The 25,191-nt window shown below is 36.7% G+C and overlaps 1 protein-coding gene across 1 annotated transcript in view; it reads right to left on the reverse strand.

Annotated features, from left to right (window-relative positions):
* Window positions 1-9,650: 9,650 nt before the first annotated feature.
* The window catches only part of LOC115571957 (M1-specific T cell receptor alpha chain-like), a 36,086-nt gene continuing 20,545 nt past the window's right edge, over window positions 9,651-25,191 (reverse strand). Inside the window, exons 2-5 of the mRNA XM_030401647.1 lie at window positions 11,852-12,058; window positions 11,489-11,533; window positions 11,290-11,397; window positions 9,651-10,043 (exon numbers count right to left, since the gene is read on the reverse strand). Of these exons, the coding sequence (XP_030257507.1) occupies window positions 10,042-10,043; window positions 11,290-11,397; window positions 11,489-11,533; window positions 11,852-12,058 (362 nt within the window). The 3' untranslated portion in view covers window positions 9,651-10,041. The remainder of the gene's footprint in view (window positions 10,044-11,289; window positions 11,398-11,488; window positions 11,534-11,851; window positions 12,059-25,191) is intronic.

Raw genomic sequence — 25,191 nt, forward strand, 5'->3', positions numbered from 1 at the left:
TGGACTTTACAAACATCTTTTCACAGTCAGACTGACAAATAAACTTCAACCTGAAACCTTTTATATCATCCTCCTCTCTGCCTCTGTTGATCTGTACAGAGCTGTTCCCCACTGCTGAAGTGTCCATGAGCAACAGCGACAGTCTGCCAGCACCTCTGACCTCTGACCTCTGACCATAAGAATCACAGTATCAATCAAGTAAATGATCCGTATATGTACATGTACAAACTGTGAGTCAGCTGATCATCACAATCACTGCTTTTGTCTGACTGATGAAAAAATCAATTCATTTAAAAATGATGCAGCATGTAATCTGTAAAGTAACTAGTAACTAAAGTTCTCAGATTAATGTAGTGGAGTGAAAGTGTAAAGTAGCCGAAAATGGAAATATTCAAGTACAAGTTCCTCAGGATTGTAGTGAAGCACAGTACTCTGGTAAATGTACTTAGTTACATCCCGTCACTGACAGTCAGTATATAATCATGTATTACATGTTAGTGGATGTAAATTATATTAATGTTTCTGTTTATTGACAGATACACATGATAAAACTCAGTTTAATAATAATATCACATTTCTGTATATGTGATATTTCTTTGATTATTGTTTTCTCACAGGACGAAGCTGCTGAAAGACTTCAGCTGCAGTTTGTTTTCCACCACGTGTTGGAAACATGTTTCTGCCGGATGTTTGTCAGATTCTGACCTCAGAGCTTCTCGCTGCTGCAGCCTCGTTTCCTCGTCGTGCACTCGCTGCTGCCGGCTTCCTGTCGGTGGTGAAGCTGCAGGAAACAACAAACTAAACCAACGAACAAACAAACAAATGATTTTCCACCTGCGGTGAAGCTGTCAGGAGGTTAGTGTCACAGCAGGTCACCTGAGGAGGCTCCACCTCCATCACACCGTGACATTTATAAAATATAATGATAATGTAGGACTGATGTCACAGTGTGCAGTTTTTAGATTCATAACTATTTAAGGGTTAAATTGCAGCTGTAAAGTATAAAATCAGCTCCAACACAACAGAGTCAACACAGAGCGACAAAACAAAACATGTGGCGGTTCAGCAGCTCTCTGTGTCCCTGACTCCACTTTTATTAGATCACACACTTCATATTCAGGAACATGTGAGCACAATATATCATGAAATAATAATTACAGTACAGAAGAACGTCACCACAGTACATTGTTGAGGTATTTGTACTTTACTCGAATACTGTCCAGATACTGTCCCATAATCTGATCAGATTATTAACCTGCTCAAGAAAACACATGCAACGAGGTAACGTAACTGTAATCAACTGTAATAAAATCATGTAATTAGATTACAGATACATTCACTGAGAAGGAATTTACTCTCAGGATTACAGTTTTGTAATAAAGGCTGATTTACTCGTCTGTAACACAACATCATGTGTGTGAGTGTGCGTGCGTACAGAAACACTCTCCTCACTCAGACTCAGATTTCTTTCTCTGCTCTTTGTTTGCAAATGTTTGGTGTTGACGTAATCCAAAAGTAACAGAAAGTTACATTACTTTAATATTCAGATTGTTGTATTGTGTTACTGACTTCATTTTTAACAGGTGATAAGTAACTGTATAAGAATACATTTTAAAGTGGAACCTCCCAACCCTGATAATTAAACATTAAACTTCTCAACATGAGCAAGTTAAACAGACCAGTTATAACGTTCATACATTGTAATATATATATGTATAGTATATATGTGTGTAACAGTACACCAGTGTAAAGTGGCCGGTCTGCAGAATGGATATTTATACTTTAATTACATTTTGCTGATGATACTTTTGTACTTTACTCAAGTAAAACTATGAATTGTAGGATCAATGAGACTTTGACACTTGTCCTCTTTAAAGTTCCTGTTTTTAAAATCATTGAATTCTGAGTCAAACACTGCAGCGTTCAGACGGCGGCCGACCCGACCTTCAGTACCACAGTCAGTACCACAGTCAGTACCACAGTCAGCACCACAGTGTGACCAGCAGGAGCGACAGGATGAGTCACATCTGTCTGATTAAAGAGTCGAACCAGCGACGACCTGAGAGAGACTCACCCGTGATCAGATCATTAGAGGCTGACTGGAGGTCAGAGGCCTGTAGAGTCACAGCAGCCTGGTAAAGTCGGCCTCTCTTTAAAGGGGCACTACGCAGTTTCTGAAGAAGAAATTCAAACTCAAAATTTACAATATTAATAACATAATAATACCAACTTTTCTCCATCAGTGAATCAACCAGCTGTTCTCGGAGGACATTAAGGTCCCTGAACACTGTTTGAAGCTAGAGAGGTGGCAGGGTCCGCCACATATCAACACAGTAACACAGTATAAACTGTGCTGTCCTTTAGTTTGGTTTCTGTTTGTTGGACTGTCGCTACGAGCTCATTGTCATCACTTTCTTTTTCAAAACGTTACAACACACACAGAGAAAAGAGACACAAACAGACACAATGGACACCAGAGGAAACTACACTGTCCTGCAGCTCGAGCCACTGAGATCTGTTCTCAGATCAGTCTCTGTCCTCAGATCAGTCTCTGTCCTCAGATCAGTCTCTGTTCTCAGATCAGTCTCTGTCCTCAGGTCAGTCTCTGTTCTCAGGTCAGTCTCTGTCCTCAGATCAGTCTCTGTTCTCAGGTCAGTCTCTGTTCTCAGATCAGTCTCTGTTCTCAGGTCAGTCTCTGTTCCCAGATCAGTCTCTGTTCTCAGGTCAGTCTCTGTTCTCAGGTCAGTCTCTGTTCTCAGATCAGTCTCTGTTCCCAGATCAGTCTCTGTTCTCAGGTCAGTCTCTGTTCTCAGGTCAGTCTCTGTTCTCAGATCTGTCTCTGTTCTCAGATCAGTCTCTGTCCTCAGATCAGTCTCTGTTCTCAGGTCAGTCTCTGTCCTCAGATCAGTCTCTGTCCTCAGATCAGTCTTTGTTGCCGCACTGTTCTGTGAAGTGTGTGTTTGCTTTGTTGTATTATCATTTATAGTACGAGTTTTAATTAGCTTTCATCGCTGTCAGTGTCATCGTCCTGCTTTAACTTTAACATGTCTTAAATCACGACTGTTGTTTTAAACTTGTTTCCTGGTTTTCAGCTTCACATCTGATCTCAGGCGACAGGTGAAAACCAGCCTCTGATTCTGGTGTTTGTAAAGTGATGCTGGTTAATAAAGTTATACACTCTCACTGAGAAATAAGACATAATAATAAAAAAGATAAAACGGGAAAAGACAGATATATTAATCTCTTGTTTCTCTTCTCATGTGAATTTTGCACATTTTGAATAGTTTAGAACTTTAGAAAGATTTAACATTCGTGATGATTTGAACTGATTTGATCTCCTCTCTTGACTTCGTGAGTTCCCTCTGTGGTGTTGTTGTTTGTCTGCCTTTTATTTCATCTTGTTTTATTTCATCTTGTTTTATTTCATCTTGTTTTATTTCATCTTGTTTTATTTAATTCTTCGTTCTTCGATGTGTATTTGGTGCATATTTACAACAATATGACCATTAAAACAGTGAGTATGTAAGTAAAAAGCTTTAAAGGTTGTCGGGTCTCGTGTTGGCTTCTGACCTCTGAGCAGCTGTTCTGACGTCCACCTGGCTCAACGTTACACCTGAACACACACCGAACACACACACACTGAACACACACACTGAACACACACACCGAACACACACACCGAACACACACACACTGAACACACACACTGAACACACACACACTGAACACTGAGTGACACACTGATCAGATCTGTGTGACCTGCTGGTTTGAATTGAGGCGTCTGATCTGTTTTCTCACGCTGAGTCTGAGGCCACACCTGATGAGGCGTCTCCACCTCAGCACCGCCTGACCTCGATTTCCCCGCCCACACACACACACAGACACACACATGCACACACACATCCTGTCCCAGCAGGCTTTGAGGCTGAAACCGCTGCCGCCTTCGTCTGTGACGCAGGCGTCTTCGTGCAGCTCGTCTTCGTCGAGCGACCACATCCTGTGGAAACAGTGAGGCTGAAGATTTTCCAGCAGCAGCAGCAGCCAATCAGATCACAGCTACAACATCCTCCACAGAATGACACATAATAATTAAAACTTTTATAAAACATACAAACTTTTTACAGCGTGATAAACCAGAGAGATGTTAGTGTGAACTTCATGTTCTTTTTACGTGTTTGTTTATTTATTCATTTACTTCTTCTGTGTCATATCCATGTTTATATTAATTAATTAGGTTAAATGTTTTTCTTTCTCACAATAATCTCCAGTTCTATTAATTCATCTGATCACTCAGACAAAGTGCTGCGTGTCTTCTGAGTGTGAATGTTGACTCTCATGATTCGTCCTCTTCGACCTCCTGAGGTCACGTCAATATGTCACCTTTTAGAATTTTACCGCTGTGAGAAATATCATTTAAAACATCGATGTTTGTGGTTATTTTCTTCCATTTTTCAGTTTGAGATGTTTTTATGCTGTTTTATGATCTGTTTTTTCCTTAAATCTAAAATAATATATATATTTATACACACATGTGAATATATCATGTCTTCTCCTGCAGTGTTTGAGGGAGTCGGGTGACGTTAGATGACCTTATTTTTTTCTAACAGACACATGCATGTGACTTTCCTCTGGAAGATCTTTCATTTTTAATTATTTATTTGCTCATTTTCTTTCTTTTCATTGTTTATACTGTTTATACTCTACAGACTTTAAAGCACTCTGAATGACCTCGTGTCTGAATGCTGCTTTATAAATATATTTGTCACGTCTTACCTAGAAAATAATTAAGTTAAAGGATCGTTCGAGGTCTAATTTCTACATTTGTTTCTATTTCTACCACATTATAAGCATCATTATAATCAGTGTGTCTGAACTTGTTTGAGCTCATTTAATAAAATGTCTCCACGACGCTTCACACTTCTGTAACAACATGTTTCCTGCTCATAAAGGTCCATCTGTGATTTTGCTTTGAGCTCTGTAGATGTTTTATTATGTTTTTAAATGATTTGTCTACATAACAATGTTTCAATATGACCTTTAACCTTTACAGCTTCCTGTCTGCAGAGACCAGGTGTATGCAGATACACAAAATGGCCAAAAGTATTTGGACAGAGAAACATTAATGACTAACAGTGTAATGTTTGATTGTGGCACCAAGAATCAGAGCTCTAAAGATACCAGTTTAAATATAGTGCAGAATGTTTAAAGGAGGATGTAAATTATCAAGTCTATAATAAAACATGAAAAATCTCACATCAGTCATGAAGGTTAAAAATATTATAATGATGAAATGATTAACTGGGACAAAGCCAGTGGAAACCAGGTGGAGTGGAAGTGGGCGCACACACACCCACACACAGACACACACACACACACACAGACACACACACACACAGCTGTGAGTTACTGTGTGGTTTCTGTTGTTTCCATGTTGATGATTCTGATGTTCTCAGTTATCATGTTAAAAAGTTCATCAGATAAAATGAAAACATGTTTTTAATCTCGACATTTCGTCACGATTGTTTTAAGAATAAAATGTCTGAATGATGAGAGAAGAAATGTGCGACTAACATCTTACTGGAGACGTTCACTGAAGTCTCTTCAATGTCCTGTTGTTTTGATGCTCCACAGCCTCATTATGATACGATAATAATAATAAAGACTTTATTTTTACAGCTAACACAGTCACAAAGTGCTTCACATAAATGATAAAGTGCACAGGTCAAAGCCCAGTACAACCCGTACATCCATCCAAACAAACACCAACACATGTACCGACATGGTGAAGCGACGCCAGGAGGATCTATGAGAATACTGTTGTTCTAAACGTACCACAGACTCAGTGGACCTGATGGACCGACGGAGGCTGTTCCAGTGTTTTGTTGCCACCACAAAAAGCACAATCACTTCTGGATTTGAACCGTGAGCAGGGAACAAATAAAAGGCCCTGATCACATGACTGAGAGGACGACCAAGAGAACTCGGCCTGTGAAGTTCTACGTGCCGGCTGGGTTTGACTTAAGCAACGTTTCTTGACAGACAGAATCAGGACTGAGGCTCAAAGATCAACTGTCTGCAGCTGATTCTTTGAGCTGGTCTTGATGATAATAATATTGATCGACCTACGTGCATTTTGATTTTAATCCAATAAAAGATGAATAACGACCCACAGGATGGCTCAGTGTGCCGGTTCTACCTCTGATAGCCATTTCTAAATAAACTGTTTTCATCCTCTTCAGACCTTCAGATTCATTGATGGGCGCTGATCAAGTAATTGATAACTGATTATTATTTAATACACCTGCAGGAATGTCTGTGATGGCTCAATGAAAATGTTATATGGCCAAAAGTATGTGGACAATATTGATTGTGGACAATTCTGCAAAATCATCGATTACATTTTTATCCAAATCTGTGTGTGAATCATTTGTGTTTATTGGTGAGGAGCAGAGCAAACAGAGCTGCCTGTCCACACGTCTGTCCTGGTCCGGGTCTCTTAGTTTCAGCGGAGGTTAAATGTTGATGCTGCAGCTCAAAATGTTCAGTTTTGTGTCAGCAGTTCGTCTTTCACGTTTTAAAATGACGGTGCCACCGTCCACAGAGCAGCTCCAGAAGACAAGAGTTCTCTGCACAAAGCCCGACCTCGACCCGTCCAGCACCTCTGAGACGAAATACAGCATCGAGTCAGACCTGATCGCCAACATCAGCTGTCAATAACACGTGTGGTAAACCTTTCTACACTCACTCACACACACAAACAAACACCCACACACACACACACACACACACACACACACACACTCTTATCTTGCTGGTGTGTTTTTGTGCAGCAGAACAAACAGGAAACCACAGACAGAATCGCAGCATGATCCAGTTTGAGCTGCTCTGCTGATCACAAACACTGATAACACTGATCTGTCTGATCAATAATGTTTAACACTAACAGCAAGTCACAGCTATCAGCGTGAAAAAACAATTTAAACGAATAAGAATACAGCAAACAATTGAGAGATGAACCCCGCTGGGTGAAGCTGAGCAGAGTTTTGATGAAGTGGCTCGACTGTGAAGTTTGTTTTCCATCGATCGGTTCAGATCTGAAACACTGAGCCGGTTCTGAGAAACGGCCCACATGTTGAAGGAAATGATAAAAACATGGAAAGTGTTAAATCTGATAATTCATCAAATGATTCAGTTCATTCCTTTAAATCAACAGAGTTCATTTCTCAGCATCTCCTCAGCACAGACACTCATCTCTACACTAATGACACAACTCCAAAACATCACAGATGAAAAATTTTTACGATGGAACTGAAAACTGATTCATAATGAAACTGAAAAGTCTGAACACAGTTCATAATGCAGAACATCAGTATGAATGTTCCCTTCAGTGTGTTTAATGTAGAAACGCTTTCATCTTTTCAACACTCTGATCTTAAACTGGACTCTCGCTCAGTCTGGAGCACCAACAGTTGATCTCACGTCCAGAACTCAAAGCACCAAAACATGACAACAACTTCAGTTGCTTCTTTCTGTTTGACACTTTTCATTAAAGTGAACCATCATTAATTAAATGAGCTCCACCTGTGTGACCTGCAGAAAAAGGTCTCTGTAGAGTGAGTTTGATTAAATCTATTCAGTTGAACAATGAGACGAATTGTAGAAATAGATAAACTCTAATCTCTAATGTGATGTTTCACTCTGGTATCAGCGTCCTCAAGTCTGCTGACTGATCTTCACGTGTATCATTGAGGTATAAAAATATGTTTTATACCAAAAAAAAAACACTCGACCACAACTTAGAAACATTTCACGCAGCCGTGTGATTTCTTTTCTGTCACAGATGTTTAATCATGTGTCTTAAAGGAGAGATTAGAGTCAGTGAATATATCTGAACTCACTGATGACCTGTAACATCACCAGCTGCAGGTGTGTCAGGGTTCCCAGTGGATCTACTGGGTCTGCAAAAACTACAGAGGACTGAAACTGCAGAAATCACAAATAAATATATAAATAATAAAATAAATATGAAATGAATCAATCTTCCCGTTTTAAAATGAACTATATGAATAATATGATCAATTTCTTAGTTTCATAGATTTATAATAATTTATGTAGCACTTTTCTTAACAAGGTTACAAAGTGCTTCACAGAAAAGAAAGAATTAACAGCAGATAAAAACAGTTAATGCAACATTCGGTGCATTCAGTGACAAATTTACAAGTTGAGCCATTTATTGGTTAATTTCTTTCTTTTTTAATTTTGGTAGTTTCAGTCTTCCATAATTATCTGCGTTGGTTCTGCCTCTTACATACAAAACAGAATCATCTGCATACAGTCAGATTTAAACTTCAGGACAAACAGATGGCCGATCGTTAATATATTGAGTGATTATTAGCGGGCCGAGGATAGATCCCTGTGGTGCACCACCAGGTAACTAAAATGACTGATTAATTGAATGTTTATATTGTTGCACTTCAATCACAGCACTTATGCACTTAAAATATCTTTGACAAATAGCAGTTACGATCCTCAGATGAGAGCTTGACAATTGTTTCTATATTTCCTTTTATTCTATCGACGGTGATGTTGTGGTTTCTCTCTTGTGACAAATGTACTTACTATAAGTCGCTTTGGACAAAAGCCTAAACGTCATGAATGTAAATGAATCGCACCATTGCACGAATCATATGTTGGTTGCTTCACAAGGATTACTTTATAACTGAAGTGTCATAATCTTTCTGCCTGCACTGTGTTTCTGCAGTGACTGTTGTTTCCTGTTAACCTCCATCAGTCTGAAGGCTTCGCTGTGTTTAATGACACACTTTGACTCAAACAGGAAGCACATCAGCTCACATCAACACCTCCGCAGAGAACAACCGACATCTCAAATGTCTGATTACACAACACGTCCTGGTGACACACTGACAGTAAAACCTGCTCAAACTATAATCCCTCTTTTCATGTTCTGGTTTTTAAACAAGTGTTTCATATTTCAATGATTTATTATTTGACTTATGAGTCCTTATGCACATCAGCAAACACCTGCTGGCTGCTGTTGTTCCAATCAGAGAAATATTAAAGCCCTAAAAACAGTCCTTCAATCAGTTTGGACATTAAATGCAATTTCCTGATACTTGTGTATTAAGGATGATTCAGCCACATTTATTAATCAGAACTTGATACCAGATGATCAGTTGTTTAGTACAGAAGCCCTGAACATCGTCAACATTGTGGGTCAAACTCCATCTCCTCCATTTTTCCTGGTTGTTCCCTCTCATTCCTGATGGCTTTATGTTTGTTAGATCAGCAGTGCCGTGACAACATGCACACACGGCCTCTTAACAAATGTACCATGTTAATGTTTGATTGAGGAGCGCTCATCATTAAACATTTGTTATCCCTTACAGAATAACTAAATAAATCAACAATTTCAACAAAACAAATATATGCAGGTTGTTATCACGATTAAACCATGTTTGACCCATGGCCATTCAGAGCTTCTGGAGCTGTTATCAATCAAATCTCATCAACTTAATCAATAATATCTTTGCTTATACAGATGCAGCAGTGACGTCAGTGTGACTCCAAACATGAGGAAGTCGAGTTAAAGCAGAAATTATACATTTCAAATAAACACAACAGTCATTCAGTTCATTTTATCTGATTTTTATTGTAGCAACACAGAAGAAATAATATCACACAGCAGTTTTTATAAAGTTTTCTTCAAAGATGTTTTCTGGCAGCAGGATGCTGTCAGACTGTCAGACTGTGACATGTAACTGATATTTACACCAGCAGGACAGAAAGAGTCAAGATTCATTCATCAAAAGCAACAGAAGCATCAACTTCTCCAACATAATAAAGATTACACGCACAACAGGATGTCCTGATGATATTCAGAAGCGAACAGATGATTTGATATTTATACTCGTTATTTTACACGATGAGACAATGATGAAAAAAGAGCTCAGCGATGACTTGATCCAAGTCCTTCTGTGTATCCACCATCTTGGATCTGTTTCTGGTGAAGGTCTGATGAGTTTCTGCAAGACAAACCAGAAAAAAATATTTAATTAATATGACTATTTAATTAATCTGACCTGATAAAGCTTAAATATACACATACATCCACATTTCTTACATTTACAATCTGTGGTTCAACTTGAAAAAAGCATCCACTTCTGTTTGCAGCCTTTTAAAATATTACTATCCGTCAAATTACAGAAGTCACAACAGAACATTTTCATTTATCTATTTTAATTCACCTTTATGTTTCCAATACATCCCACTGAGATCAAAATCTTTTACAAGACAGACCTGGCTGAGGCAGCAGCCGAGTCCAAGTCACAACATGAAAAGAAAACAATGCAGTTTTCACCACATCTGTCTAAACCAAGCGGTACATTACATGTTCACTCTGTGGTCACAGTTAACCGGTGAATCAGTGTGTTTCTGTCTGTGCTATCAAGATGTACGCGTTTTTGTAGGCTAAGTGAAGTTAGCATCGTCCCCGGTTCCCTCCATAAAAGGTCTATGGGATTTTTCACTTGGATTTTGGACCATTGCTGAAATTAATTTCAAATTTATGATACTTACACATTTTTTCAGCAAGATAATCTTCACAGATGAACGCCACTTTATGATTTTTGAAGCGTAAATGAAATGGCCAGAATTAAAAAGCTAATGTTCGGCTATAACAAGATGATGATGCGCGATGACGTTTAATGTCCCCGACAACCTCTGAAGTCTCATTTAGACACTTGTTAGCAACCGCTAACCGTTTTTTAATTGTATTTTATGTCATTGAACAAAAAACTCTTAAAAGGTGCAATATGTAGGAATTTGAATGTCTCAAATTCATTCTCCAAACAAATAGGGGGCAGAATATGACAGAAGAAGCTGCTAACTGCTGCTAATTGTAGCAGTCGTTAGCTACTAAGTTCAATTAGCGTTTGTATCAGCAGACTCTGTCCAGAGCGCCGAGCACGGTGGAGTGTTGGTTTTATTTAACCTCAGTAAACATCAGCCTACAAAGTGGCTCGAGGCTAGCTGGTTAGCATGCTAACTTCAATAGATATTTCTGCAACATGACACATCTTTTACATTATTTTTGAACTGTTGTTTCTCCACGTTCTGTTAATACATAGTGCACCTTTAAGTTCCATTTTTGACATGTTCCTGTGACGCTCTATAAAACAGGACGACTATTAAAACCTGATTTAACATAGAGGAAACAAGCTTCCCTCAGACTTCATGTTCTTTATATGAGGCGTGAGTTTTTGTACTCACACTGACTGATCCACAGTCGGAAAGTCAACAGGACGTTGAAGACGATGGTCTTGATGAAGATCACTCTGAGGCACAGGACGGTCACAGAAACAAAGTTCACCGTTGGATCTGCAGACGACGACATGACAAAGATTAAAACTGAAGAACAAACAAACCTTTAAAACACAGAAACGTCTGTTCAGGCAGATTTAATACAAACCTGGTTTGATACTGTCTTCACATGGAGTGGCCTCACTTCCACTACCTGAAAGAACAAGACGAGACACTTTTAGTTTTCACAGCGATCATTTCTCTGAGCGGTGACACGCGGCGTCGTTTCAAAAGTAAAATGGAAAACAAAAATTTCGACTTTTGCCCCATTTTATAATTACAATCCATTAAAAGTTTTCCATTTTGGACATTTTAAATGATCTGTCCAAAGTCATTTATTTCATGTTTTAACTCCATCTTCCTTCATGTTGGTTTGACACTTTCTGTTTTTTTCTTTTCCAGCTGAAATCACGATTCTTTAGTCTCTAAAATCATTTACTCAGATGTCAAATGTATTAAACTGTGTTATTACCTTTCTCACATTTGTCCCCATCGTCACTTAACAGAGCCACCTGGTTGTACACCTTGTCATCTCCTACACGGACGGCCGCTGTTTTGTTGAAATATTCCTCGAAGTATGTATGGTCGGCTGTTCCATTTTGTCTTGTGAAGCCAGTAGCGAGGCATGCCGTGGTCCCATTACCTTCCAGTTTGTAGTAGTCCGGTTCGGCCAGTTCCTCTGAAAACACACAAAAAGACGAATAACGGTCAGACTCCACTTCAATGACCGTGTGTCCAGTTCACAAGATGTTTTCTCAGTTTGATTATGACTGAACAGAAATCCAAAGAAGATGATGTTCACTCACAGACACACTGTGAGTGAAACACACTCGCAAACATCAGCCCTGAAATCAGACGACTGCTGGAAAACATTGCTCATTATTCCTGAACTTGTTTCTGCAAATTTAACGTGAAGAGCACATTTTTTGATTCCTCATAAAAATCTGGATCTAGTGGATTTCAGTGTGTTGTATTTGATATTGGATTAGGACTGGTTGAACTGAAGAAGACTGCTGGCCCTCAGTCGAGGCTGTTAATCGTCCTTTAAACCTGTTTTTGGAAGATTAACTTCATGTTTACATCTCAAACTGAACGTCTTCATATTTATTTTCAAATAAAGTCCACAGTGTGTTGTCGGGCTGTCACGATATCAGATCTTCACCACACAATTATCAATAACAAAAGAATCCATGATAACAATATTATCGCAGTATCAAGAGAAATTTGAAAGAATATGCTCGTGATCAAATTAATCTTTATCTTTGTTTACTGTGTGTTTTGTCTCCTTTTGGAAAATAAATTAGGCGACAAGATGGAGCAAGTCTGTCACAAGTGAACAAAAGGACAATTACACTCAGTTATAGTAAAAATGCAACCAAACGAGACCTTCACTCGTTATTCACGCTATTTATCATTTGTATTTTTTACACTAGTATTTAGATTTTAAATATCACAGTTGGCATGATGTCGTTACATTCTGTTTGTGTGTCGTCCACACTTAAATTTTTCGGTATTTATTATCAATAACTTACTCAACGTGATGACGACCTTGGTTCCTGATCCAAACAGGATTTTGTTGTTGTTGTAATTCACACAACAGACCGAGTGATGACAGAAACCGGTCGTCTGAGTTTTACTCTTCATTAGACTCTTAAACCCTCCAGACAATCATGTGACTGATATTTAAAAGTGATAAGATTTAATTTAATATTTCATAACTCACTTTTTTCATCACAGTCCAAATATGAATTTGCTGTGTTGGATTATTACAGCTCGTCAGGTAGATTTGAGTTTTTGTTAACAGTAAATGTTGAAATGAGTCGAACATACAGGACGTCTGATGTGCCGTTATGTTACGAAGGCATTTTGAATTTAGACATCAAGTCGTTATCGTTATCTTTCAGTCGAGGAGTTCTGAGTTCAGTTTTAACTACGATACATCTCTCACACTTACGCGTCAGAACAACAAGTTTAACTCCAGATCCAAACTCAGTCCGGACGTCGTTCACACACACATTTATCTGACAGCAGAAACACCAGAGAGCTGAGAGAGCGTTGACTCCGTGCTGCTTTTGTTAAACATTGTTAATTAGAACAAATGTCAATAAAACAGAAAAGTAATAAAATGTGATTGTCTGATCAGAACCTCGTAATGGTAAAAGTTTAGAATACGTCGTTAATAAAGGAACGCGTACACAAAGTCACGCTGATGATTAGATTAATAATTAGTCTGATGTAACAACCTGGTCATGAACATTATAAAACGCACTCACGTGGTGATACGATAACTTTGACTCCAGATCCAAACGTGAACTTGTTGTTGTTCTGATTCCCACAGTCAGTCAGCCGCATTCAAAAACCTCTGCAGAACCTTCAGAACCTTCAGAACACTGAAGTGTCTCAGTTTGTTTGTTCAGCCCAACAAAACTACATATTTTATGTATGCTGATTTGTATCTAGATTTTATTAATGTGGAGAATTGAATAACGATTTATTATCAAAACTTTCAGTTAGTTTTCTCTTGATGGTGGTTTTAATCATTAACCAAACTATAACTAATATTAATTAATTCTGCTCATATTTGTTCTTCTTGACTCACTTGTTTGTACGATTAAATGGATTCCAGCTCCGAAGGTGATTTTAGAGCCGGCAGCGTTCACACAGTCAGCAGCCACCATACGACAAACACCAGCAGCTCACACAGTCAATGTTCATGCGATCAATCAATACCAAATCAATTATTAGTAATGTGTGGTTAATTAGTTTGTAAAATTACAAAGATGACAGTTTTCAGAGTGATTTGGACAAAATCTTTTTACAAATTTTTAAAGTTTCACCTCAGACTTCCTGACGATAACCGGATGAAGGCTAAATTATTGCTGTTGAAAGATTTACAGATGATGAACAACTTACGATCCTGGACGTGAAGTTTGATCCCGTTTCCAAAGACTAACTTGTATCCAACGTTCACACACTGATCGACTCCAGAACAAGAAACCACCACACACTCTGATCCAAACACTCTCAGCTCCAGCAGAACTCGGGATCGCTAGTTTACAGCTTCAACACAACGTTTGGTAACGATGACGGACAGATTGAAGCTCGAGTCGTGTCCAGTGACCAACGTGCAGCTGGACGACAGCTTTAATAAAACTGATGTTCGTCATCATTAGTTCATTATTATCATGTTAATGTTTGTTAAATGAGCCTCTGGTTGAGTTTCACCCTCTAAATGTTTTCATAAAGATGTTTTATCTGTGATCAAAATATTACAATGCATTTTATCTTGAACGTTTGATGGATTTTGTTGTGTCAGAGGGTCTAACTGCCGACTGAAGATTGTAAACCAAATTTTAAACTGAGGCACAGTTTGATGGTGAGGTGTGAAGATTTAGGAAAAATCTCTTATAAGATCACTTTTCATGTAGTGTCATGCAAAGAAGCATCTAAACATCAGCCTCCACATTTAACAAGTCATCGTGATTTTAATTCTATTTGTCGTCAATAAACATTTTTTTTTACTCACTTGTTTGAATTTTCAGTTGAGTTCCTGAACCGAAAGTCAGTTTTCTGTTGTTAGAATTCACACAGTGTCGGACGGCTCGACAACAACTGATGCTGCACTCAGACTTCATACTGAACTCACAGATGTTATTGATTATGAAGATTGTTCAGCAGTCATTTGTTAAACCCAGTGAAACATTTTAATGTAATAAATGATTTGATGTTGTGACAGCAGATTACTTTTTATATTATTGTGTTTTTAATAGTTATTATTATGAACTAAATGTTGTTGTCAGTTCTTATTCTTATTGTCTCTCATTCTAATGTATAATTTAAGTGTATTGTCCTGTTTTATATTTGCTCTGCTCGATGAAAAGTCTCGCTGTCTCGTTTCAAAGTATCTTATTCGTCTACTGTCAGTTTTATTACACCTGTTGATGGACTGCAGGTGAAAATTAGCCTCAATAGCTAAACTGTCACATTTACAGAGAGAATATTAATGTGCCTGTAACTTCAGTTGTGACATCTATATAAACCAACTCAGTCAACAAACCTGATCTTACTTTTCTTTTTCGTACAACAAGGAAATATGTCTTCACATTTTTGGGTGTTTGTAAATCTTGACTCACATTAAAAAGGCTGTCGATGTTTTTTTCTTTGTAACATTTAAACTGTCGGGCTGTTTGATGAATTAAAACAGGACTCACGTGTTTGTACAGTGACGCGGATCCCTGATCCAAACAAGAGCTTTTGGACTCCAGACTGAGTCACACATCAGTCGGAGCTTTAACAAGAACTGCAGACGGATCAACACGTGCTGCTTGTTTTACTTTGAAGGGTTCTTACTCTTCCTGTCTGTTATTTATCATTTATTTATCAAGATTATAACAATCATGGAGACGCTTCCTCTAAATGATGCTTAATTTATGTGAATTAACAGAAAGCAGTAGTCAGATCTGACCTGTAAATGCAGATTCAATAAACATTAAAAAACATATTTAATGTGAAGGTTCAGTTTAATGTTTTAATCATAAAATACTGTCACAAATCATGACCAAGATAATTCTGTGATAATTGTGATTATTGAATATGCACATTACAGTAATTCACCAATATTAACGACCATCATTGATTTTTTTCTTTTTTTATGTCAATAACTAATCAGTCCAGAAGTAATTGCCAAAGAAATATTTACATTAAAATGTGTCTGGCAGCTGATGTTGTTGAATTTAATGGTAATCTTTTAGACTAAACTCTTAATAAGCAACTTATCACTGATTGATTTGGTTATTTTTCGGTTGTTGAACAGAAAATCTTACTGTTCTGTATTTTCAGCTCGGTTCCTCGTCCGAACATCAGCCGTCGTGTTCCGTCATTCACACAACGAGACGCCTGATGACATGAACTCAGTGAGCGGCTGGACGGATGTTTGAGTCAGGACAGTTTTACAGGAGCCTCCGCAGGACAAATCACTAATTTAACTAACATTAACTTTGCATTTGGTGATTTTAATGGAGGATTGTAGTTCTGAGTGTTTTGTTTGATTTCACATCATAGTCAGATTGATTGTTTGTAATTTCTTAGATTTGGTGAAATCCAGCAGTGACTCCCGACCAACTGCTAGAAGAAAAGTTTACCAGAACACAATAAAACATCTTGTCCTCTAACAAATACTGATCAGTTTAAACGTTACACACATCTACAGTTAAAGGTACAATACTGGCCTCACATCAATCAGAAATGTGGGGATTTCAGTTTTTCACAAAGAGTTTGCTCCGTCTTTGAAACAATAAAACAAACTGGACGAGCTTCAACTCTACTTTTAAACAGACTGTTAGTTGGTTTCTATTTAAACTCCATGATAACTATATTTATATGTTTTACTTCCCGTTTTATTTGAAAAAGCACTTTGTAGCTTGTTGTAGAAAGTTCCGAACATAATTCAATTCTTAGTGTTGTGCCAAAAAACAAATATTCCATTCTTACTGGATCGTACGAAGAGTTTGGTTCCGGTCCCGAACAGAAGCTTCTGTGTGCCATCATTCACACTGTACATGTGATCAGCTCACAAACCTCTCAACTGATAATCGCTTCGTATTTAAACTCTAGAATGTAACAAATAATAATCTCAACAAGGTCATAAACTGACACAACAATATATTGGTAAAATCATAATCATTCAATATTTAAATTTATTTATATACTTATATTTTAAATATTTGTCCATTTTAAAGTAATTTGTCATTACATTGACAGGAAGAGTTTCACCTTGATTTGCATTAATTTGACAATTATAATAAGTTGAAGGTGTAAAATAGAAATCTTAGTGTTGATAAACCGGCTAAGAGCAGATACTGATGTTCATATATGAGACTCGAGCTGTAACCCTGATTTAAAACAGTGATCACAGTCACACATTAATATTCACATTAAATAGATTCTTCAGAGACTTACTGATGTGAACTGTCAGTTTCGTGCCAGATCCAAAAATCAGTTTGTTGTCTCCATAATTCACACAGTGTCACAGTTCAGAGCAAATACACTGAGGAACACTCTCTTCACCTCAAACCTTAATCAGACCTTTAACCTGACAACTTCATAAGGTAAATCAAACACAGTGATCAAGTATCTGATCAGTCCTGTGATTAGTGCTCAGGTTTAATCCACCCAACACTTCAGATGTTAAATCAACACAGATCTTACAAACAGTTTGACTCACGGTCGTAGACGACGAGTTTCACTCCTGATCCAAACTGGAGCTTCTGATAACCAGCATCAGTCCCACAGTTCAGGAGGGCTGATCAATAACTCACATCTTTCCTCCTCAGCTCACAAACTCTCACAAATTAACATTTGTTGACAAAACGTGAGAACTCGTGAAAAGTTGGAGCCAACATAAGTTATTAAATTGGTGCTATAAGTGATTCCCCGCAATTACACAACATGTTTTCATAAGACAATAATTCAGTTAAAAGGAAACTAGTTGTTTTTTTTACGCAGACGAGTTTTTCCCACAAATCTTTGACTCACTGTCGTAGACGACGAGTTTCACTCCTGATCCAAACTGGAGTTTCTGGGCTCCAGTTCCAGTCACACAGTTCAGGAGGGCTGATCAATAACTCCTCACACACTCTGAAGGTGCTCAAGGATCTTATCAGAAACTTAAAGACTTGATTCAAATAACTTATTAACTATTATGAGGTTAAAAACACGGAACATTAAGGTTAACGGAGTCTCACTGCAGTGTTTTAACATCAGTGTTATTCTATTTAAACTGACTGTAAGTTTTTACATTGATTAGCTGATTGTTTTGTTCATGTGTCACATATTGTCAGAAGTCAGCAGAGTTTGAAGGAATAACTCTGATTTTCTTATCAAAACATGTCACATGATATAATAATATCATTCTTTTACATGCTATTGTCTATTTTCACATGTGAACTGAGAGTTAGTGAAAATAAAATCATGTCACGTCAACTCGGCATTTTGACAAGAGATGTTATTGTTACATTTAAATAAGTCAGTTTTTTTAAGCAGAAGAAATATACATTTTTGTTTGTAAATTAGACATATTCATGTGCAATGTGCATTTTCCGCTGTAAAAATGTAACTTAGTGATTGATTTGGTTATTTTCTGGCTGTTGAACAGAAAATCTTACTGTTTTGTATTTTCAGCTCAGTTCCTCGTCCAAACTTCAGCCTTCCAGTCCCGTCATTCACACTCTGACACACGTCACAACACAAACCCACAGCGCAGACGGAGATCTCATTTTTGACATTTTTAAAGAAAAAAAAAAGAAATGTGGATTCATGTTTTTGTATTTGAGTGGAAAGTATTTGAGCGTTGAATCAGTTCTGTCTGATGAATCTTATATATCTTTATTTATGTTTGAGTCTGATTCATGTTTGAAATGTAAACTTTAGTGTTTCCTGTTTTTTTATTGACGCTATATATTAGTTCATGTTCATGTGAGTGTTGATGGACCTTTGAGGAAATAACTTTACAAAAGATCCTCCAACAATAAATTATTTTGCCCTTAACAAATGTAAAAATTAAAAAGTAAAAGGCTGAATTGTACATATTTTTATATTCACTGTTGGTTTCCTTGTCTTCAAATATAGTGTTATAAACAGTTTTACTCACGATGGTGGACGATGAGTTTAGTTCCTGATCCAAACTGGAGTTTTTGGTTACCGCTTGTAGTCACACAGTTCAGGAAGGCTGAGCAAAAACTCTCTTCACCTTCTTATATTTTCTTTTTGTACGTTTTTAGTTTTTCTCAGGAACTATCAGGTGAAAACTTTGCCTGTTTGTTTTATATTCATGTTTATATTTCATTTTTCCAAAATAAGAGAATTAATGAAAAAGTAATCACAACACACATTAAGTATGACCCTGTGAAAATGGAGCCAATAAACTGTCAAATTAAACTGATGAACATTTAAATGTTAGTCATTAAGATACTGCACACATAAACATAAGAGTTAAGAAGAGAGTTAAAGAGTGAAAACAGTCACGTCTGTTGTATGAATTCCAAGTAAAGTGAAAAAGATGGAAAGAGTCTATTTTGGAAAATAAAAATTTAAGATTTGACTCACTGGTTTCAATAATTAATTTGGTTCCTCTTCCAAAGGAGAGTTTTCTGAGTCCAGATTCAGTCACACAGCGCGCGACTACAAACCAAAAACTGCAACGCTAACCTTCAGTTCTTCAGTGACTTTATTGATCAGACAGGGAAATATTTTGTGGAATTGTTTCTATCTGGAGACGTAAAGTTGAATCTAAACTTTAAATATCCTCAGTAACACTTTACAGTCATGTTTCATTCTCGAGACAAAACATTTACAGTGAGAACAATAAGTGATAAACTACTAAGTGAAGTAATTTGATTACTTTCCATATACATTCTGTAAGAAGAGATTTTCTTACTGTTTTGTACAGACAGAGTCGTCCCGCTGCCAAACAGAAGTTTTGTTCCCCCGAGATTCACACAGCAACAACAGGATGAACAAAAACTGACTCAGCAGACTCTAAAGCTACAGCTGATTAAAACGTGAATTTACTGCCGATAAAGACGGACTTTGTAAATAAATGAACCAGATTTCACCTGGTCTGAAATCCATTACATATAAAATAATGTGGAATTATTTTGTCATTTTTAAAGAACATTACATAAACATTATCTTCTCCTTTCACCTAGTTCCAAGCAAGTATTTCATCATTTCTGACATGAATAACAATGTCGACATCGATGCGTTTAAGACTACTTTAACAACTCCTCAAGCATTGTTTGTATTCAGTGTAACTAAAGCTATTTAGTCCAGCATCATGTTATTTGGGTAACCGGTCTCCTCACAGACCTCAAGACTAATCTGATCTAATCTACATCTTTATTTTGGACATTAGGGGGTAAATTAGCATGTTTCTGTTCTGAGCGTACATGGAACTGGGAAAAATCTTCAGAATGAGAATATGACAGATATCTGCATTGTGAGTTAAATTAGACAGTAGATCAATAATCAATCTTTGGATGATGATATGAATTAAAAACTTACTGGACTCGACAGTCAGTTTGGTGCCAGAACCAAAGAGGATCCTATAATTTCCAGTGCCAGTCACACCGTGACAGAAACAACTACACAAACACCGACACTGATCTCAGCTCAGCTCTAATTCCAAAGAATTTTAAAATGTTTTTCACGAGAAACGTTACATCAGCACTGCAATCAACAATAATTCATTTCTTTGTTTCCATCATCATGAGTATCAGCAGATTTTTCAATGTGGAAATATAGTTGATTGTTACGAAAAATGAGAATATGAGAAAAGTGTGAAGTGTTTGAAAAAGAGAGAGTGGAGAGTATCTCAGATAACGTTTGCTGTGATTTTGAAGCTTAAAACATTTACCTGTCTGTTCTTAAAGTAAAAACATATTTTTTCTTACTTGTTTCTATGTGCAGAGTTGTTCCAGTGCTGAAGAGGAGCTTCACTCCATCATTCACACACTGGAAACAGACTCAACAAAAACTACTGGCCCCTTTAAAGAAACACCACAGATACATAAACCAGATAAATAAATCATTAGGCTGGAACTGAAGATATCTTAAAGCTAGACAAGTCACAACTTATGTAACCTATTAAGTATTGTGAAATTCTAAGATAAAACATTACAGATATTCATCATTATGGGAATTAATGGTTTAAAACAAATCTGTTCCACAGTTTGATATATAAATGATTATTAAATTATGCCTTCAGTTAAACATGAATATTGACTTACTTGAAGCAACAATCAGTTTTGTTCCAGCACCAAAGATGATTTTGTAAAGGCCAGAATCAGTCACACACTCAGAAACTCTGATACATTAAATACTGACATCACTGGAACAAGACGGCTCAGCAACCATGACGAGGTTCAGAGAATTTAGGCTTTTGACAACAAGAACAAGTTGAATGTGCTGTTTTGCAGAAACAGTGTAACGTACTGTTGTTTTGTTTTTTACTACATTAGTTTTTTAGAACAATTTAGTCCGCTCACTGTGTTCTGATGTCAGTAGACCAACAGAATGAGAGATTTTCTCTCATTACTAGATAAACAAATCCTATTCTGTAATTATTTTTCAGTTATATAAATACTGTGATGAATCATGTGTACCAGGTATTGCTTGGGTTTTTGAAAGTGAATATATTGATGAGTTTTCAGGCCCAGTGATCAAAGATAATATGATTCATTTTTAACTGGAGTTGTCTTTGCACTGCTGGTTTAGTGTGTTGCAGGTAATATTATCAGGCATTAACTTACATTTAAATATTCACTGTGTATTACAGGTTGTAGGTTGTGTCATTGTGTAATATGTAATTGTAATTGTAGTCATTAATGTTTACAGTGAAGGTAAGTTTGATAGTGTTATCATATATTCAGTTAATTAATCTAAAGTTCTTAAAGCTCTGTTTATGTCTATATTAAATCTGTGTTTAGAGATCTCTTGGAGCATTTAAATTGAAGGTGTAGACCAGCTGAAAAAATACCAGTTCAGAATGAAGGATGAGATTTAAAAGCCCATATAAATGTTAATATAAACTTATAAAGTAACTTACTCGATTCAACTTTCAGTTTTGTGCCAGAACCAAAGATGATCTTCTGCCCATTACCATTCACACAGTAAGAGACCCAATGACATAAATCACACGTCTCAGAACAAAAACTTCCTGACCAAACAACCAACAGTTTAGCATCATAAATACTGCATTTTCTAACACTTTGACATTACAGATAAAACATCCACTGTTTCTACTTTTATCTTCCTAATTTTGAATGCTGTATGACTTCAGTTAAAATGTGTAAATCAGTGTGTCCTGCTGACCTGTAGTTGACTGTTGTCCTCTGAGGTTTTAAAGTACAGAAATAAAGGTTTCATCACAACTAAATAATTCAGTATACACAGTAATACTATGTAAGAATGTTTAATACTAAGCACAATATCTGTTCTTGTGCTGGACTTGGAGTGAGGTATTAACATCAAAGTTCAACTTTCACTTTGCTGCATAATTAAAACAACATAACAGAGGGCTAATAACGCCATAACCTAAAGCTGATATTTCCCCTGTCGCTGGTTTTTAGTTAATTTGTGTCAACTGTGGATAAATTGCAACAATAATAATCAAACTTACTGTCCTCCACAACCAGTTTGATGCCCTTCCCAAAAATGATTTTCAGGTTACTCGTCCCAGTCACACAGTGTTTGTTTGTCAACAAAAAACTATGCAGCATAAATAACAGTAACATGTTAAATATACCACATTTGACTAATAAACTGGCAGCACTTACTGGAATCAACAGTCAGCCTGATTCCTTTGCCAAAGATGAATTTCTGGTTTGCAGTCCCACATTGTTTCAGTCTTTAACAACAACTATTGTGAAAACCTCACAGAAACAAACTCCATCACATCGTCTGCAAACAGTTTAACTTCTGAATTCCTACTCTTCTAGCTGAAGGGTTTGATTGTTAGTGAAAACCATCAAAATTCTTCATATATAACTGCATTATTTGTAACATTATTAACTTCGGTGGCAGATATTTTTGCGCATGCTGAATTCTTTAAAACTTGACGATGACTGATAACAGTTCGTCATTGTTTCGTGAAGACATTAAGAGAACATTTCTTCCAATGATTACAGGTCTTTATCTTAAACTTGTCTGAACTAAGGAGAAACAATGTGATAGCTTGTGAGAACTTATTGTAATTTACTAATTGAAAATTGTAACTCTACTTACTAAACTCTACAGTCAGTTTGGTTCCTTTCCCAAAAATCAGTCTCCGGTTCGATCCTGAGGCAGTCACACAGTGGATCTGACCTGATCAATAACTACAAACTGTTTCCTCATCAAGCTGTAAATCATAAACAGCCTAAAGATTTAGAGTGAGCACTAAGATATTAATAAATCATATATTATCATTATACATTCAGATCTTACTAATTAGTATTAACTTAAATTCATAACTTTTTTAGTAGAAGCTGACGACTTTCTCATAAATCACACTGATTTGAGTCTATGAAGATTAATCTTTTAAATAAACAGTTTTTAAAAGGTTTGAACAGCCTGAGGTGTCAGACATCTTTGTGATGAGCAATTTTGTCTACATCAGAATATGTCAGTAGACTTGTGATGATGCTATAATGTTACTATTTCAATTTCAGACACACAAGTCATTTTCCTTTTAACTATAAAGAGTTGATACTCACTGCTCTCTACTTTTAGTTTGGTCCCTTTTCCAAAACTCAGCCTCCCAAGTCCTGCAGAGTCAGTCACACAGTGGATCTACTCTGAACAATAACGACTGTTTCCTCATGCGGATTCTCTTTTTACTAAATAATGATCGAATCGTTTTAGGATGGCTTAAAACTAATTGGATTTGAGCAGAATGACTGCATGCGACTGAATAATTTGAAACAAAATAATAAAATACAACAAAATATTTCAAAATTAACACTACGGCAGTGAAAGGAGTTCTTTACAAAGCTGTTTGTATGTTGATTAGATCGAACATTCGTTCTTACAAATGAATAAAGTTACTTACTTGGTTCAATTTCCAGTTTTGTGCCGGAGCCAAAGATTAGCTTTGAATTGGAGTAGCCACTCACACAATACAAAACACAACTACATAAACCCTGAGGACCGTGACACAGACCATGCATTACCCCATGACAATGCTCTATTTATATTTTACAAGGAAGAGGGAAAAATATATCCCTATTAATTCTTATGTGGCTTTAAATTAACTCTGCTTAAGATTAAGATATTTGTTCCAAATTCATTAAAAGGAATGTGATTTTAGCATGTGGCTCTTCAAGGTAAAAACGTTGAATTTACAGTTTGCATTTCTTGCAAATCATTAAATAACTTACTTGATTCAACTCTCAGTCGTGTGCCAGCACCAAAGATGAGTTTTGCATTTCCAAAAGTAGTCACACAATGAGGAACCAAAGTGCATAAACCCAAAGACCAACAACATGAAGAACTTAATCGTGAAGCTACTCGATTCAAATTTAAATAAAGATAATATGCAAGTAATCCAGGTAATAGTAATTAGCAAATAATATAGCCCTCGTGATCTTTATGTGGCTTACAGGGAAAATCATTTCACGACTGGAACAGCTACATCACACAAAAATCTAAAGTGCTGCAATGAATGTGTGTACAAACAATACACAAAAGATTAAAATGGACCAATTACACGGATGGAATAGAGAGTAAATGCTCTTTTACTGCCTACACTAAAGCTGCATCTAGAGATTTCTTAAAGTGTGTAAGTTGATTCTGTAGAATAGCCAAAAAATACCTAATTCAGACAGTTCGATCAAATAAAATCCATCATAAATAAAGGAAGTAACTTACTCGATTCAACTTTCAGTTTTGTGCCAGAACCAAAGATGAACTTCTGCCCATAATTATTCACACAGTAAGAAATCCAATGACATTAATCACAAGTGTCTGATGAGAAGAGATTCTGTGGCATCAAACTAAAGCTGGACATCAAACCAAGCAGCATAGATACTGTATTTACATCTATTATTATTTTGTGTGTTATTTAGAAAGTCACTCAGAGCGTTATTTATTGAAGGAATATTGCAAAACAAGTAGTCTCATCGCCAATAATAAAAAAAATTCCACTGTTTAAAACTGTATCGTACTCATTTCTAACAGTGTATGACTTGTTAAAATGTGAAAATCAGTGTGTCCTGCTGATATTTAATTTGTGTACATTTTGGACCCATAAACTGGAGATCATTGGTAACAATAATA

Source organism: Sparus aurata, chromosome 21 (genome assembly GCF_900880675.1).
Source record: "Sparus aurata chromosome 21, fSpaAur1.1, whole genome shotgun sequence".
Lineage (NCBI taxonomy): Eukaryota > Metazoa > Chordata > Actinopteri > Spariformes > Sparidae > Sparus > Sparus aurata.